The sequence below is a fragment of the Cetorhinus maximus genome, chromosome 34 (genome assembly GCF_964194155.1).
Source record: "Cetorhinus maximus chromosome 34, sCetMax3.hap1.1, whole genome shotgun sequence".
NCBI lineage: Eukaryota > Metazoa > Chordata > Chondrichthyes > Lamniformes > Cetorhinidae > Cetorhinus > Cetorhinus maximus.
In genome coordinates, this window is record NC_135912.1 from 11,204,716 (window position 1) to 11,222,587 (window position 17,872).

The 17,872-nt window shown below is 52.7% G+C and overlaps 1 protein-coding gene across 5 annotated transcripts in view; it reads right to left on the reverse strand.

Annotated features, from left to right (window-relative positions):
* Positions 1-5,383: 5,383 nt before the first annotated feature.
* The window catches only part of LOC144671781 (lysine-specific demethylase 6B-like), a 72,171-nt gene continuing 59,682 nt past the window's right edge, over positions 5,384-17,872 (reverse strand). For all 5 annotated transcript variants that reach the window (XM_078533814.1, XM_078533816.1, XM_078533815.1 and 2 more), the window contains 7 exons: positions 17,308-17,456; positions 14,511-14,625; positions 13,375-13,562; positions 11,926-12,067; positions 8,758-8,884; positions 7,539-7,709; positions 5,384-6,705 (listed from right to left, as the gene is read on the reverse strand). In XM_078533814.1, coding sequence (XP_078389940.1) covers positions 6,679-6,705; positions 7,539-7,709; positions 8,758-8,884; positions 11,926-12,067; positions 13,375-13,562; positions 14,511-14,625; positions 17,308-17,456 — 919 coding nt within the window. In that variant the 3' untranslated portion in view covers positions 5,384-6,678. The remainder of the gene's footprint in view (positions 6,706-7,538; positions 7,710-8,757; positions 8,885-11,925; positions 12,068-13,374; positions 13,563-14,510; positions 14,626-17,307; positions 17,457-17,872) is intronic.

The window sequence follows — 17,872 nt, forward strand, 5'->3', positions numbered from 1 at the left end:
TCCTGTGAGGGGGTTGAGGGTGGGTCCTGTGAGGGGGTTGAGGGTGGGTCCTGTGAGGGGGTTGAGGGTGGGTCCTGTGAGGGGGTTGAGGGTGGGTCCTGTGAGGGTGTTGAGGGTGTTGGTGGGTGGGTGGGTGGGGGGGGTCCTGTGAGGGGGGTCGGCGGGGGGGTCCTGTGAGGGGGTTGAGGGTGGGTCCTGTGAGGGTGTTGAGGGTGTTGGTGGGTGGGTGGGTGGGGGGGGTCCTGTGAGGGGGGTCGGCGGGGGGGTCCTGTGAGGGGGTTGAGGGTGGGTCCTGTGAGGGGGTTGAGGGTGGGTCCTGTGAGGGGGTTGAGGGTGGGTCCTGTGAGGGTGTTGAGGGTGTTGGTGGGTGGGTGGGTGGGGGGGGTCCTGTGAGGGGGGTCGGCGGGGGGGTCCTGTGAGGGGGTTGAGGGTGGGTCCTGTGAGGGTGTTGAGGGTGTTGGTGGGTGGGTGGGTGGGGGGGGTCCTGTGAGGGGGGTCGGCGGGGGGGTCCTGTGAGGGGGTTGAGGGTGGGTCCTGTGAGGGGGTTGAGGGTGGGTCCTTTGAGGGGGTTGAGGGTGGGTCCTGTGAGGGGGTTGAGGGTGGGTCCTGTGAGGGGGTTGAGGGTGGGTCCTGTGAGGGGGTTGAGGGTGGGTCCTGTGAGGGGGTTGAGGGTGGGTCCTGTGAGGGGGTTGAGGGTGGGTCCTGTGAGGGGGTTGAGGGTGGGTCCTGTGAGGGGGTTGGGGGTGGGTCCTGTGAGGGGGTTGGGGGTGGGTCCTGTGAGGGGGTTGAGGGTGGGTCCTGTGAGGGGGTTGAGGGTGGGTCCTGTGAGGGGGTTGAGGGTGGGTCCTGTGAGGGGGTTGAGGGTGGGTCCTGTGAGGGGGTTGAGGGTGGGTCCTGTGAGGGGGTTGAGGGTGGGTCAGCGCTACAGTTACCCAGAAGCTACAGGTGGTTTTAATTGTAAAGTTCTCTAGACAAGTACTGAGGTAACACAGTCCGAACCACCTGAAGTTTGTGATTCCCGGGCAATTGCTGTGCAATCCTTACCTTGGAACTCTCCGGCCTGTGGCCTGGGGAGTGGGGTTCCCAATGCAGCTTCATCTTTCACAACCTCACCTACTAGGACTTGACTGGGTTTGCTTGACTGGGTTTGCAACAACCTGCATTCAGACATCACCTTCATAAAGTGGTAGGTCCCGTGGCTGTTCATAGCAACACAATCAGACAGAACATGTAGCACTCAGCCAACAAGAGGAGACATTAGGACAGGTGACCAAAAAATTGGTCTAAGAGACAGGCTAGAGGGAGAGAGCGGAGCAGTGGGATTAGTTTGGGATTGACACAGGGCAGTGGGATTAGTTTGGGATTGACACAGGGCAGTGGGATTAGTTTGGGATTAACACAGGGCAGTGGGATTAGGTTTGGGATTGACACAGGGCAGTGGGATTAGTTTGGGATTGACACAGGGCAGTGGGATTAGTTTGGGATTGACACAGGGCAGTGGGATTAGGTTTGGGATTGACACAGGGCAGTGGGATTAGTTTGGGATTGACACAGGGCAGTGGGATTAGTTTGGGATTGACACAGGGCAGTGGGATTAGGTTTGGGATTGACACAGGGCAGTGGGATTAGGTTTGGGATTGACACAGGGCAGTGGGATTAGTTTGGGATTGACACAGGGCAGTGGGATTAGGTTTGGGATTGACACAGGGCAGTTGGATTAGTTTGGGATTGACACAGGGCAGTGGGATTAGGTTTGGGATTGACACAGGGAGTGGGATTAGGTTTGGGATTGACACAGGGCAGTGGGATTAGGTTTGGGATTGACACAGGGCAGTGGGATTAGGTTTGGGATTGACACGGAGTGGGATTAGGTTTGGGATTGACACAGGGCAGTGGGATTAGGTTTGGGATTGACACAGGGCAGTGGGATTAGGTTTGGGATTGACACAGGGAGTGGGATTAGGTTTGGGATTGACACAGGGAGTGGGATTAGGTTTGGGATTGACACAGGGTCATTATTAGGAACACTGCTCTGTATGATATACATTAATGGCCTAGACTTGTGCACACAGAGCATCATTTCAATGTTTACAAATGACACAAAACCCAGTAATGTTGTGAACTGCGAGGAGGAACAGTGCAGGGAGAGAGGGGCCCTGGGATAGATTGACACACATTTCTGAAGGTCAGAAATTGAGGAGATTACATAGGTACGGTATCCTTCACCTTGAAATAGAGTTAAGGCAAGAAAGTGAGGGTAAACCCTTCCGAGCCACTGAGCACCCTGTGGGGCAGTGCTGAGCCACTGGGCTGACCGCTATCTGCAGTACCACTGAGCACCCTGTGGGGCAGTGCCGAGCCACTGGGCTGACCGCTGCCTGCAATACCACTGAGCACCCTGTGGGGCAGTGCCGAGCCACTGGGCTGACCGCTGCTTGCAGTACCACTAAGCACCCTGTGGGTAAGTGCCGAGCCACTGGGCTGACCACTGCCTGCAGTACCACTGAGCAACCTGTGCGGCAGTGCCGAGCCACTGGGCTGACCGCTATCTGCAGTACCACTGAGCACCCTGTGGGGCAGTGCCGAGCCACTGGGCTGACCGCTGCCTGCAGTACCACTGAGCACCCTGTGCGGAAGTGCCGAGCCACTGGGCTGACCGCTATCTGCAGTACCACTGAGCACCCTGTGGGGCAGTGCCGAGCCACTGGGCTGACCTTTGATGGACTCTGTGCTTTGATACTGGTGTACTGTAGCTGCAGTTATTCCAGGGTTTTATTTATAGTATCAGCTGCATGGTTTCCAAGATGTCCCAGCGGCCGAGTAGGGCTTTTAGAGTAGGGTCTCCCTAGATAAGAATCAAGGGCAGTCACACTTCCAGCTTCCCCCCAACCCAGGAGTCAAATCTACCCTCTGCCTTCTCTGTCCTGACCCCGAGCTGCAAACCCAGCTTTGATCGGTTGACACAGTCCTGAGCAGAAAGTCAGGCTAGCACCTACTGGCGCTGCCAGAGGTCAGCTTGTGGCTCAGTAGGTAGCAGCCTCTCTGCTGGGTTAGCAGTTCGCGGGTTTGACTCTCCCATCAGAGGCTGTAGAGAGAGGCTAGAGTTACACAAACAGCTCATTCATCTCAACAGGCCTAGAGCAGCATTTATGCCGTATCATGAGCCCATCATCCAAGGCCGAGACTCCCATAGTCAGTACTTAGGGAGTGCCGCACTGTCAGAGGGTCAGTACTGAGGGAGTGCCGCACTGTCAGAGGGTCAGTACTGAGGGAGTGCCGCACTGTCAGAGGGTCAGTACTGAGGGAGTGCCGCACTGTCAGAGGGTCAGTACTGAGGGAGTGCCGCACTGTCAGAGGGTCAGTACTGAGGGAGTGCCGCACTGTCAGAGGGTCAGTACTGAGGGAGTGCCGCACTGTCAGAGGGTCAGTACTGAGGGAGTGCCGCACTGTCAGAGGGTCAGTACTGAGGGAGTGCCGCACTGTCAGAGGGTCAGTACTGAGGGAGTGCCGCACTGTCAGAGGGTCAGTACTGAGGGAGTGCCGCACTGTCAGAGGGTCAGTACTGAGGGAGTGCCGCACTGTCAGAGGGTCAGTACTGAGGGAGTGCCGCACTGTCAGAGGGTCAGTACTGAGGGAGTGCCGCACTGTCAGAGGGTCAGTACTGAGGGAGTGCCGCACTGTCAGAGGGTCAGTACTGAGGGAGTGCCGCACTGTCAGAGGGTCAGTACTGAGGGAGTGCCGCACTGTCAGAGGGTCAGTACTGAGGGAGCGCCGCACTGTCAGAGGGTCAGTACTGAGGGAGCGCCGCACTGTCAGAGGGTCAGTACTGAGGGAGCGCCGCACTGTCAGAGGGTCAGTACTGAGGGAGCGCCGCACTGTCGGAGGGTCAGTACTGAGGGAGCGCCGCACTGTCGGAGGGTCAGTACTGAGGGAGCGCGGCACTGTCGGAGGGTCAGTACTGAGGGAGCGCGGCACTGTCGGAGGGTCAGTACTGAGGGAGCGCCGCACTGTCAGAGGGTCAGTACTGAGGGAGCGCCGCACTGTCGGAGGGTCAGTACTGAGGGAGCGCCGCACTGTCGGAGGGTCAGTACTGAGGGAGCGCCGCACTGTCGGAGGGTCAGTACTGAGGGAGCGCCGCACTGTCGGAGGGTCAGTACTGAGGGAGCGCCGCACTGTCGGAGGGTCAGTACTGAGGGAGCGCCGCACTGTCGGAGGGTCAGTACTGAGGGAGCGCCGCACTGTCGGAGGGTCAGTACTGAGGAAGCGCCGCACTGTCGGAGGGTCAGTACTGAGGGAGCGCCGCACTGTCGGAGGGTCAGTACTGAGGGAGCGCCGCACTGTCGGAGGGTCAGTACTGAGGGAGCGCCGCACTGTCGGAGGGTCAGTACTGAGGGAGCGCCGCACTGTCGGAGGGTCAGTACTGAGGGAGCGCCGCACTGTCGGAGGGTCAGTACTGAGGGAGCGCCGCACTGTCGGAGGGTCAGTACTGAGGGAGCGCCGCACTGTCGGAGGGTCAGTACTGAGGGAGCGCCGCACTGTCCGAAGGTCAGTAGTGAGGGAGGTCGGAGGGTCAGTACTGAGGGAGTGCCGCACTGTCAGAGGGTCAGTACTGAGGGAGTGCGGCACTGTCGGAGGGTCAGTAGTGAGGGAGTGCTGCACTGTCGGAGGGTCAGTACTGAGGGAGTGCGGCACTATTGGAGGGTCAGTACTGAGGGAGCGCCGCACTGTCCGAAGGTCAGTAGTGAGGGAGGTCGGAGGGTCAGTACAGAGGGAGTGCTGCACTGTTGGAAGATGGCATAGTGGTAATGTCAGTGTCTAGTAATCCAGAGGCCCAGGCTAATGCTCTCGGGATATGGGGTCAAATCCCACCACAGCAGCTGGTGGAATTTAGATTCAAGTAATTAATAAATTCAATTAAAACAAAGAATCTGGAATTGAAAGCTCGTGACCATCAAACTATCGTCTATTGTTGTAAAAACCCATCTGGGTCACTAATGTCCTTTAGGGAAGGAAATCTGCTGTCCTTACCTGGTCTGACCTACATGTGACTCCAGACCCACAGCAATGTGATCGACTTTAACTGCCCTCTGAAATGGCGGAGTGAGACAATCGGTTCAAAGGTAGTTAGGAATGGGGAACAAATGCTGGCCTTGTCAGCGACACCCACATCCCATGAAAGAATAAAAAAAACCTTGACAACGTTACAAATTGTTTCTTTGAATCCTCAGTTCTCTCATTAGCCATGGCTGTAACAGTGGAGCTTTTATTCCCTAAAGGGCTGTATATTCATTGAGAATTGTGAATACTTTCTTTAAATGCTCACCATTGCTTATATATTGTGCTATTTTCCACCTCATCCCAGAGTGAGGGTGCAGGGAAGAAATAAAGTTTATCAAAAGCTTTATTATCTGTGTCACACAAAATCACAAAGTTAAGACAGTTCTGGCTCAGTTTGTGTTAAACAGTGCAGTAAAACTCCAAAACAATATTCTCATCATAAATTCCTAAAACAAAATAAAAGCTACCCTCCAGCTCCATCTTAAAACTTAACCTTATGTTTTGAAGAAAGCCCCAAGCACAACTTTAATTAGAATTAAAACCAAGAACACACAATTGAGGAAAACAAATCCTATCTTATCCAGTTCCCTTCAGCTCCTAGTTGACTGTGAATAGAGAAAAGACAAGGGCAGCAAGGGACAGAAGGAAAGGAGGCAAAGAGAGATACAGGGATGAGGGAGAGAGAGAGATAGGGACAATATAGAGAGACAGGGACGAGAGAGAGAGGAGAAAGGAGGGCAGGTTCAGGAAAGGAGAGGCAAAAGGAGAGAAGATGGAAAGGAGGAGGGGAGGAGAAAGGAGTCAGGAAAGGAGGAGCAGCCAAGAAAGAGGAGGGACAATCTTGAGCATCCCAACCTTGGAGTTAGAAGCGTTTTCCTTAAGGAAACAAAATCATTTTTAAAAATGTGAAATCTTAGGGGAGACAATTAGAATAAATAGAGAATTTCATAAATAAAACCAAAAACTGTACATTAGAAAAAAAAACTTTTTAAAAAATGGAGGTAAATTGAATGGATGATGCAATTGATAATTTATATATGTGGGATTTTTCACTGTGGGATCGTATGTCTAAATTAAAGTGACACAATACATAGAAACACATACAAGAAGCTACGACAAAAATAATTCTTGCTATAACCCGTATTTAGCAATCCAAAACCACTTCTTAATGCTTACATTTTTTTGATAGGAAAAAGTTTATTTTTAATTCCATTTTCTTCCTCTTCCCATCTTCGAAGGCCAAAGTGGTATTTGCTGCAGTGTCAAGTGACAGAGGTTCAAGAACTTTAACTGCCGACTGACCGCTTCAATGAAAGCGGGGGAGGGGGGGGCGGCCATTTTGTTCCACCTGAGGGGCGGCCTTTTAGTTCCACCTCGCGCGGCCAATCAGTAGCTGCAGCTGCTGATGATAAGGTTGAGTAAACACGTAGCTGATTGGCTGATGCAAAGATCCGCATAGTGATTGGGCGAGCCCAGTCGCTGGCTGGACAGTCCGTGGAGGCGTGGGTTGGGTTGGGTTGGTTGGGTTGGGTTGGGTGGAGGGTTGGGGGTCGGTGTTGTTGGGGGTGCAGAGGAACCTCGGACAGTGAGAAGCATTTGGTATGGCTTTTGAAGAGCTCGTCATCTGGATGACCCTGATTGAGGCGTCTGCAGGGGAACAGGAACAGGTGGGAGTTAGCACACAAGGGCCTGACTCTTGGCTACAGACCCAGCCTCAACCGAGTCTCCCCAGTCATCACTCCCAAACCCAGAGAATCAAACCTTTCAATACACCCTCACCCTTTCCTGCCTAATGCTGGGCTATACATATCCAACTAAGATGTCTTCTTGTGAATTTGAGCCCAGGCAGTTAGCTATTCAACCGCATAAGGCATCGTGGCCAGACACAAACCAATTTTTTGAAGTAAACTGGATTTCATTCAGGGGCCGAAGTCCTGGATTAATGGTTTCCTCCCAAGCCCCAGGGCCACTGGAGGTAATATCAGCGCAATCTCACATCCCTCCCTCACGGTGTCTGCATCAGAACCGAGAGTAAATAACATCAGGACAATCTCTATAGCGTTCACAAGCTCCAGGAATTGGAGCCATGAACATGCTGAACTTCTTTTTAGCATCACAGTTCACATTCATTCCAAATGATTCTTCAGTTTTCTAACTAACCCCACTTCTGATCCACCCCTTAAAGAAAAGTGCAAGCCTGCCATACCACTGAGCACCCTGTGGGGCAGTGCCGAGCCACTGGGCTGACCGCTGCCTGCAGTACCACTGAGCACCCTGTGGGGCAGTGCCGAGCCACTGGGCTGACCGCTGCCTGCAGTACCACCAAGAGGTACCCAGCAGTACTGCAGCTCTCTGGGTCACTGTCGGAGGGCAGGGCGGAGAGTGGGAGCAGGGCATTTCTGCACCGCTCACGGCCCTGTCCCCATCCCAAAGTTGCCATCTGGAGTCTGGCGGCCCCCCCCAGCTCCACACGGACTCACCAACGTGAAATGGTCGTAAGCCTGCACCAGATCCTCCATTTTGTACTGCTCCAAGATGACGACATTGAGCAATGAGGGGCTTCGCTGGCGGGCACAGTCCTCACAGTGCACAATGTAGGATTTCCGACTGCTGTTCTCACTCGTGACAAACAGGATATTGAACACTTCCAGCTGTGAGAGTGGAGGAAGAGAGTGAGAGAGGGCAGGAGGAGAAAGGGAAGGAGAGGGAGCGAGTGTGAGAGCGAGAGAGAGAGTCACAGGTCAGTGCAGTCAGGATGAGGAGGATAAAAGAGGCACGCAGGTGTCAGCGAGAGTCCAGGTGCCTCACATCAACCAGGCATCTGATTAGAAACCCACAGGTACAGAAACCCCTCCTCCCCCTCCCCAAACCCCTCCTCCCCTGCCCCAAACCCCTCCTCCCCCCTCCCCAAACCCCTCCTCCCCCCTCCCCAAACCCCTCCTCCCCTGCCCCAAACCCCTCCTCCCACCCCAAACCCCTCCTCCCCCTCCCCAAACCCCTCCTCCCCCTCCCCAAACCCCTCCTCCACCCCCAAACCCCTCCTCCCCCTCCCCAAACCCCTCCTCCACCCCCAAACCCCTCCTCCCCCTCCCCAAACCCCTCCTCCCCCTCCCCAAACCCCTCCTCCCCTGCCCCAAACCCCTCCTCCCACCCCAAACCCCTCCTCCCCCTCCCCAAACCCCTCCTCCCCCTCCCCAAACCCCTCCTCCCCCTCCCCAAACCCCTCCTCCACCCCCAAACCCCTCCTCCCCCTCCCCAAACCCCTCCTCCCCCTCCCCAAACCCCTCCTCCCCCTCCCCAAACCCCTCCTCCCATTGCCCTCCACCTGCTCCCTCTCCAGGGATGAACCTGGCATCTAAAGCTGCAGCCCAGGCCCTGCCCCCTAAGGGAGAGTGGGGGAGTCACTGGATGTCGACTGGTGACAGTGGCCCTGGCCCCTGCCCCAGCCCCAGCCCCCAGCCCCAGGCCCAGGCCCAGGCCCAGCCCCCACCCCCCACCCCAGCCCCCGCCCCCAGGCCATCAACCCAGCCCCAGCCCCCGCCCCCGCCCACAATGATTCCAAACCCACTACGCTGGCTGGTTTCAGCCTGAACCCCAGACCTCGCAGTCTGGGTTACGTTGATATTTGGGAGGGACTGAGGCCAGCCCCTCGCTCAGACGGCAGGCGGGAGGCAGGTGTCTCTCTCGGGGGTCTCATACCTCACACTCGTTACAGTAATATGCTGGCTCTTCCTTCACTCGGCCCTGGAATATGATCTTTTTGCCACCGTTGGTCAGAGAATCTCGCAGGAGCTGACACTGCTTCAATGATGTCATCAGGCAGTACCTAAAAAGGGGTCAAAGGTTAAAGGTGACAGGTTCCTGACCTCGTGGTGAACACAGACCCGTGCTCGCTGAGGGACGAAGATTGGCTCACGATGGGGGATTTAAAAAAAGATCTTACATTTGTATATTTAACACTAACACCACTTCGGGATGTCCCAAATCATTTCACAACCAACAAAACACTTTTCTGAAGTGTCGCCAGGGAAACCCCAAATCCCAGGGGAAAAGGTGAGGGTCTAAATTCATCAACACATCAGGGGAGGCTGTATGAGGGAGAAAGGAATAGACGGATACGCTGATAGGGGGAGATGAAGAGGGGGTGGGAGGAGGCTCGTGTGGAGCAGAAACACCAGCACAGAGCAGATGGGCCGAATGGCCTGTTTCTATTGACTGTTGGTTTTACATTTGGGTTTACGATAGCTGAAGAACTGAAATAAGTCAAACACGCGGATCAAAAAATAAATCCCCAGAACAAGTGGAGTTCAAGAAAATATTACAAAACAGACTATAATCTGATTCATATAATAGAGAGAGGATGGGTGAATATGGAGCTTAGAGAGAGCGAACAAGACAACAAAGCGTGAGAGAGAAAGAGAGAGAGACAGAGCAAGAGAGAGAGAGAGACAAACGGAGCGGGGGAGAGAGATGGAGCGGGAAAGAGAGACAAAGCGGGAGAGGGAGAGACGGAGTGGGAGAGAGAGAGAGACAGAGCAAGACGGAGAGAGACAGAGCAAGAGAGAGACAAACGGAGCGGAAGGAAGAGAGAGATGGAGCAGGAAAGAGAGACGGAGCGGGAGAGAGAGAGAGAGAGAGAGACGGAGCGGGAGAGAGAGAGAGAGAGACGGAGCGGGAGGGAGAGAGAGACGGAGCGGGAGAGAGACGGAGCGGGAGAGAGAGTGGAAGAGAGAGAGAGAGAGAGAGAGAGACAAACGGAGCGGGAGAGAGAGAGACAAACGGAGCGGGAGAGATAGATGGAGCGGGAGGGTGAGAGATGGAGCAGGAAAGAGAGACGGAGCGGGAGAGAGAGAGACGGAGCGGGAGAGAGAGAGAGAGACGGAGCGGGAGAGAGAGAGAGAGAGACGGAGCGGGAGAGGGAGAGAGAGACGGAGCGGAAGAGAGAGAGAGACGGAGCGGGAGAGAGAGAGAGACGGAGCGGAAGAGAGAGAGAGAGACGGAGCGGAAGAGAGAGAGAGAGACGGAGCGGAAGAGAGAGAGAGAGAGAGACAAACGGAGCGGGAGAGAGAGAGACAAACGGAGCGGGAGAGATAGATGGAGCGGGAGGGTGAGAGATGGAGCAGGAAAGAGAGACGGAGCGGGAGAGAGAGAGAGAGAGACGGAGCGGGAGAGAGAGAGACGGAGCGGGAGAGAGAGAGAGAGAGAGACGGAGCGGGAGAGAGAGAGAGACGGAGCGGGAGTGAGAGACGCAGCGGGAGAGAGACGGAGTGAGAGAGACACAGAGCAAGAGAGAGAGAGACTGAGTAAGTGAGAGAGAGAGAGATGGAGCGAGAGAAAGACAGAATGAAAGAGACGGGAAAAGATGGAGCAAGAGGGATAGAGAGATGGAATAAGAGAGAGACAGAGCGAGAGAGAAAGATGGAACGAGAGAGAGAGATGGAGTGAGCGAGAGACGGAGCCAGAGTGAGAGAGAGAGAGAGAGAGAGGCGGCACGAGAGAAAGAGAAACTGAGTGAGTGAGAGAGAGACGGAGCGATAGAGAGACAGAGCGATAGAAAGAAAGAGACGGAGCGATAGAGAGAAAGAGACGGAGCGGTAGAGAGAAAGAGAGACGGAGCGGTAGAGAGAAAGAGGGACGGAGCGGGAGAGAGAAAGAGGGACGGAGCGGGAGAGAGAAAGAGGGACGGAGCGGGAGAAAGAAAGAGAGACGGAGCGGGAGAGAGAAAGAGAGACGGAGCGGGAGAGAGAAAGAGAGACGGAGCGGGAGAGAGAAAGAGAGACGGAGCGGGAGAGAGAAAGAGAGACGGAGCGGGAGAGAGAAAGAGAGACGGAGCGGGAGAGAGAAAGAGAGACGGAGCGGGAGAGAGAGAGATGGAGTGGGAGAGACAAAGCGGGAGAGAGAGAGACGGAGTGGGAGAGAGAGAGATGGGGAGCGGGAGAGAGAGATGGAGAGCGGGAGAGAAAGATGGGGAGCGGGAGAGAAAGATGGGGAGCGGGAGAGAGAGAGAGAGACACGGAGCGAGAGAGAGATGGAGCGAGAGAAAGGTGGAGTGAGAGACGGAGCGAGTGAGAGAGAGAGAGACAGGGCAAGAGAAAGAGGCAGAGAGACGGAGAGAGAGATGAAGTCAAAGAGATGGAGTGAGAGAGAGAGAGGTAGATAGAGTGAGAGAGAGAGATGGAGTGAGAGAGAGACTGAGCGAGAGAGAGGGATAATGAGTGACGGAGCGGGAGAAAGAGAAGAAACAGAGAGAGAGACGGAGCGAGAGAGAGAGAGAGAGACGGGGCGAGAGAGAGAGAGAGAGACGGGGCGAGAGAAAGATGGAGCGAGAGACAGAGCGAGTGAGAAAGAGAGATTGGGCAAGAGAAAGGGGCAGACTGAGAGAGACGGAGTGAGAGAGAGATGGAGCCAGAGAGAGACAGAGCATGAGAGAGAGACAGAGTGAGAGAGAGAGACAGAGCGAGAGAGAGACGGAGCAAGAGAGAGCGATGGAGTGAGAGAGAGAGTGACGAAGCAGGAGAGAGAGAGAGAAATGCAGCGAGAGAGAGAGAGAGACAGAGCAAGAGAGAGAGAGAGAGAGAGCAAGAGAGCGAGGGAGAGATAGAGCGAGAGAGAGAGAGATGCAGTGAGAGAGAGATGGAGAGAGGGAGAGAGATGGAGCGAGAGAGGGACAGAGCAAGAGAGAGAGAGAGGGGGGGATGGAGTAAGAGCAAGAGAGAGACAGAGTGAGAGAGAGACAGAGAGAGAGAGTGAGAGAGCGAGAGAGAGAGAAATGGAGCAAGAGTGGGAGAGAGATAGAAAGAAAGAGATGGAAAGGATAAGATGCCTGGTGCCGGAGGTTCTGAGGGGGTTGGGGGACAAGTTGCTTACTTGATCATTCTGTACAAGTCAGGGTCGGTGACTTTAACCGTGCGAGCTGCATTCCACGTTACATGAATCATGGGTACAATGGACTTGACTTTCTTCACCTTGTTCCACTCATAGCGTTCGAGAGCAAGCTGGTACTGATAGGCTGCAGGAGGAGAGAGAGAGAGACAGAGAGGGGGAGAGAGAGAGAGAGATAGAGAGAGAGAGAGAGATAGAGAGATAGAGAGAGAGTGAGAGAGAGAGAGAGCGAGAGAGAGAGAGGCAGAGAAAGAGAGAGACAGAGTCAAAGAGTGAGAAACAGAGGGAGAATGAGTAGAGACAGAGAGAGAGACACAGATAGAGAGAGAAAGAGACAGACAGAGAGAGTGAGATAGAGAGAGAGGCAGAGAGAAAGAGAGTGGGGGAGGGAGAGACAGAGAAAGAGAGAGAGAGACAGAAAGAGAGAGAGACAGAGAAAGAGAGAGTGTGTGACAGAGAGAGAGTGACAGAGACAGAGAGAGAGAGAGAGAGAGTGAGTGACAGAGAGAGAGAGAGAGAGAGACAGAGAGAGAGACAGAGAGAGAGAGACAGAGAAAAACAGAGAGCGACAGAGTGAAAGAGAGACAAAGAGAGACAGAGAGAGAGAGACAGAGAGAGGGTCAGGTGGTTGTTGCAAATGATACTGTTTTTACTGAATGCTTACGATATTGTAGAAACTCTGCCTGTGGATAACTGGCTTGTAGTGTACTCAGGGCAATGATCGCCAGTGAGAACAGAGGCCAAATTCCCCAGACACTAGGGGCCAAGTTCAGCCGCTGACCATCCAGTGACCGTCCTGCTTAACATCAGTTAACAAAGCACAAGCTGGGAGCGGGTGGGAGCTATAATGTTAGGCACGCCAGTCCTATTGTGCTCTCACACACATCAGTAACTCTCAGCAGGAGGTCTAACACGGCCTGTGTGTCAGGCTGCATTCCCAGCGGTCAGAGTGGGGGTGAAGGCCAGGCTGACCAGCACAGGAGGATGATAATCGTTCACCTCACTCCCAACACACCCCCATTTCCCAATGGAGCTAGATTGCTCCCTCTACACTGTCCCCATCAAACACTCCCAGGACAGGTACAGCATGGGGTTAGATACAGAGGAAAGCTCACTCTACACTGTCCTCATCAAACACTCCCAGGGCAGGTACAGCACAGGGTTAGATACAGAGTAAAGCTCCCTCTACACTGTCCCCATCAAACTCTCCCAGGACAGGTACAGCACGGGGTTAGATACAGAGTAAAGCTCCCTCTACACTGTCCCCATCAAACACTCCCAGGACAGGTACAGCACAGGGTTAGATACAGAGTAAAGCTCCCTCTACACTGTCCCCATCAAACACTCCCAGGACAGGTACAGCACGGGGTTAGATACAGAGTAAATCTCCCTCTACATTGTCCCCATCAAACACTCCCCCTCCCCCACACTAACCGGTTAACGGGCCCACGTTCCAGGCAATGTTGTTGCACCATCCCGTAGCCTGCACCCAATGCACCGTGCCGGCATTGATCCACACCAGGTCTCCCGGCCTCTGAATGAATCTGTACACCGGGATCTTAGACGCGTACAGATCATCGAGAACTGGCCACCACGAACCTGTCAGATAATCAACCCCGTGCCTGCAGAGAAACAAAAGACGTACATCAATATGATGCCTTTCACAACTCCAACGGATCGTGCACACACTTCACAGGGAATGAGCTACTTTTTGAAGTGCAGTCAATGATGCAATTTGGAAAACATTGCAGCCAATATGTGCACAGCAAGATCCCTCCAACAGTGCAGCACTCCCTCAGTACCGAGCCTCCAACAGTACAGCACTCCCTCAGTACTGACCCTCTGACAGTGCAGTACTCCCTCAGTACTGACCCTCTGACAATTCAGCACTCCCTCAGTACTGACCCTCTGAGTGGTTTCTTCTTGCCAACCCAAGAGGATGGAGGAAGCACAATCATAGCCGCTTTACCTGGTGTGGCTTTGAGCAGTGAACTATGTCCAGTTCTGGTCACCACACTTTAGGAAGGATGTGAGGGTTCTTGAGAGGGTGCAGAGGAGATCTACCAGAATGGTTCCAGGGATGAGGGATTTTAGCTCCAAGGTTAGGTAGAGAAGCTGAGGTTGTTCTCCTTGGAGCAAAAGAGGTTGAGGGGAGATTTGATCGAGGTGTATGAGATGATGACAGGGTTAAATAAGGTAGACAAAGAAAAGCTGTTCCCATTTGCCGATGCTACAAGGCATGGGGGACACAGATTTAAGGTTTTGGGGATGGGGGGATGTGAGGAAGAGCTTTTTTACACAGCGAGTGGTGATGACCTGGAACTCGCTGCCCCCGAGGATGGTGGAAGCAGAGATGATGAATGATTTCAACAGGAAACTGGATGGGGACTTGAGGGAAATAAACTTGCCGGGATACAGGGATAGAGCAGGGAATGGGACTGACTGGACTCGATGGCCTCCTTCTCTACCATAATGACTGTAAAACTCCACCAGGAGTGAGGGCACCGCACGTTTGAAAATTCAGCGACCACCTCACACTCATGACAGAACAGAGTGGGATTTTATCTCACCTGTCGCAAAACTCACTGATGGTTTCCCAGTAAGCCTCAGGCACAGCGAACCACTCACAGTCTCCCGGCCCGATGTTAATATTCACTGAACAAAAATTGTTGTTCTCCTGATGTCCTGTGGGATGGGGGCAGAGGGGACAGAGTGACACAGATTAACATAAACAAGAAACCTACAGTGCTTCCCCCAATGTCAGCACAACCCAGTAAAAACGTCATCTTAATGGAGGAAAATAAGCAAGCTCCCACACTTATCAATAAATGGCCAGACAGAGGGGTGGGGGAAGGGGAGGAGAAGAACGTAAGAAATAGGAGCAAGAGTAGGATATTCGGCCCCTCAAGCCTGCTCGGCCATTCAACAAGGTGATGGCTGATCTGATTGTGGTCTCAGCTCCATTTTCCTGTCTGCTCCCCATAACCCGAAACTCCCTTGTCTATCAAAAATCTGTCTAACCCAGCCTTGAATATTTTCAATGACTCAGCCTCCACTGCTCACTGGGGAAAAGAATTCCACAGACTAACAACACTCTGAGAAAAAAAATTCCTCATTTCCGTCTTAAATCTGACTTATTTTTAAACTGCGTCCCTAGTTCTAGATTCGCCCACAAGGGGAACCATCCTGTCAGCATCTGCCCTGTCAAGCCCCCTCAGAATCTGATATGTTTCAATAAGATCACAACTCATTCTTCCAAATTCCAATGAGTAAAAGCCCAATCTGCTCAGCCTCTCCCCGTAAGATAGAATCACAGTGCAGAAGAGGCCCTTCGGCCCATCGAGTCAGCACCGACACGTGAGAAACACCTGTCCCATTACCTAATCCCATTTACCTGCACTTGGCCCATAGCCTTGAATGTTATGACGTGCCAAGTGCTCATCCAGGTACTTTTTAAAGGATGTGAGGCAACCTGCCTCCACCACCCTGCCAGGCGGTGCATTCCAGACCGTCACCACCCTCTGGGTAAAAAAGTTTTTCCTCACATCCCCCCTAAACCTCCTGCCCCTCACCTTGAACTTATGTCCCTCGTGACTGACCCTTCAACTAAGGGGAACAGCTGCTCCCTATCCACCTTGTCCATGCACCTCATAATCTTGTACATCTCGATGAGGTCGCCATTCAGTCTTCTCTGCTCCAACGAAAACAACCCAAGTCTATCCAACCTCTCTTCATAACTTAAATGTTTCATCCAAGGCAACATCCTGGTGAATCTCCTCTGCACCCCCTCCAGTACAATCACATCCTTCCTATAATGTGGCGACCAGAACTGCACACAGTACTCCAGCTGTGGCCTCACCAAGGTTCTATACAACTCCAACATGACCTCCTTACTTTTGTAATCTATGCCTCGATTGATAAAGGCAAGTGTCCCATATGCCTTTTTCACCACTCCACTAACATGCCCCTCCGCCTTCAGAGATCTATGGGCACACACGCCAAGGTCCCTTTGTTCCTCAGAACTTCCTAATGTCATGCCATTCATTGAATACTTCCTTGTCAAATTACTCCTTCCAAAGTGTATCACCTCACACTTTTCAGGGTTAAATTCTATCTGCCACTTATCTGCCCATTTGACCATCCCGTCTATATCTCCCTGTTACCCAAGACACTCAACCTCACTGTTAATCACCCGGCCAATCTTTGTGTCATCCGCAAACTTATTAATCCTACACCCCACATAGTCATCTATGTTGTTTATATAAATGACAAATAATAGGGGACCCAGCACAGATCCCTGTGGTACGCCACTGGACACTGGCTTCTAGTCACTAAAGCATCCTTCTGTCATCACCCTCTGTGTCCTACAACTAAGCCAATTTTGAATTCACCTTATCAAATTACCCTGTATTCTATGTGCATTTGCCTACTTTATAAGTCTCCCATGTGGGACCTTGTCAAAGGCAAAGACAAACCATTTCACCCCAGGAATCTACCGAGTGAGCCTTCTCCGAACGGTTTCCAATGCAAGTATATCCCTCCTTAAGGTGACCAAACCTGTATACAGTACTCCAGGTGCGGTCTCACCAATGCCCGGTATAGTTGTAGCAAGACTTCCCTACTTTTATACTCCATCTCCCTTGTAATAAACACCAACATTCCATGTGCCTTCCTAATCACTTGCTGTACCTGCACACTGACTTTTTGTGATTCATGTACAAGGACACCCAAATCCCTCTGCACTGCAGTCTCTCTCCATTTAAACAATATACTGCTTTTCTATCCTTCCTGCCAGACCTCACGTTTTCCCACATTATGCTCCATCTGCCAATCTTATCCCCACTCACTTAATCTATGAATATCCCTTTGCAGTCTCTTTGTATCCTCCTCACAACTTGCTTTCCCATCTATCTTCATATCGTCAGCAAATTTGGTTAGTCGGTCCCTTCATCCAAGTCATTAATATAGATTGTAAACAGTTGAGGCCCCAGTACTGATCCCAGTGGCACTCCACGAGTTAATAGTTTGCCAACTTGAAAATCAGTCATTTATCACGACTCTGTTTCCTGTTAATTAGCCAGACCTCCATCCAGGCGAATATATCACCCCAATTTTTAAAAAATTCTTTCATGGGACATGGGTGTCGCTCACTAGGCCAGCGTTTATATTGCCCATCCCTAACTGCTTTGTCAAGATTCCCAATACAAGGGGGTCTTAGGTTGTGTAGTAACCTTTTATGTGACACCTTATCAAATGCCTTTTGAAATCTAAATACACCACATCCACTGGTTCCCCTTTATCCACCCTGCTTGTTACATCCTGAAGGAGCTGTAATAAATTTGAGGGGAAGAGCTTGAGGGCACTAACCGGGTGTCCGGCTCCCTGGTACTTTCATGTACAGCTGCACAGTGTTCATGCCATAGATGGTGTGTCCCACGTGGCTCAACATATTCCCATTGGACGAGACACGCATAAAGGCCGGCAATTTAAGCAGCTCCTGTAACTGGGGCTTCCACCTGGAGCGAAAGAGAGAGAGAGAGAGGGGGGAAGCAACGCATGAGTGTCATCAATCACAGAAACCAGGGAAGCTTACAGCCTCACTTCTGACCTGAGGAACAACAGTGCAGCAGTCTAGAGGGAGCTTTACTCTGTATCTAACCCCGTGCTGTACCTGTCCTGGGAGTGTTTGATGGGACAGTGTAGAGGGAAATTTACTTTGTATCTAGCCCCGTGCTGTATCTGTCCTGGGAGTGTTTGATGGGACAGTGTAGAGAGAAATTTACTTTGTATCTAGCCCCGTGCTGTACCTGTCCTGGGAGTGTTTGATGGGACAGTGTAGAGAGAAATTTACTTTGTATCTAACCCCGTGCTGTACCTGTCCTGGGAGTGTTTGAATGGTCAATGAATTTTAGATGTGGGTTGTGTCCTATGC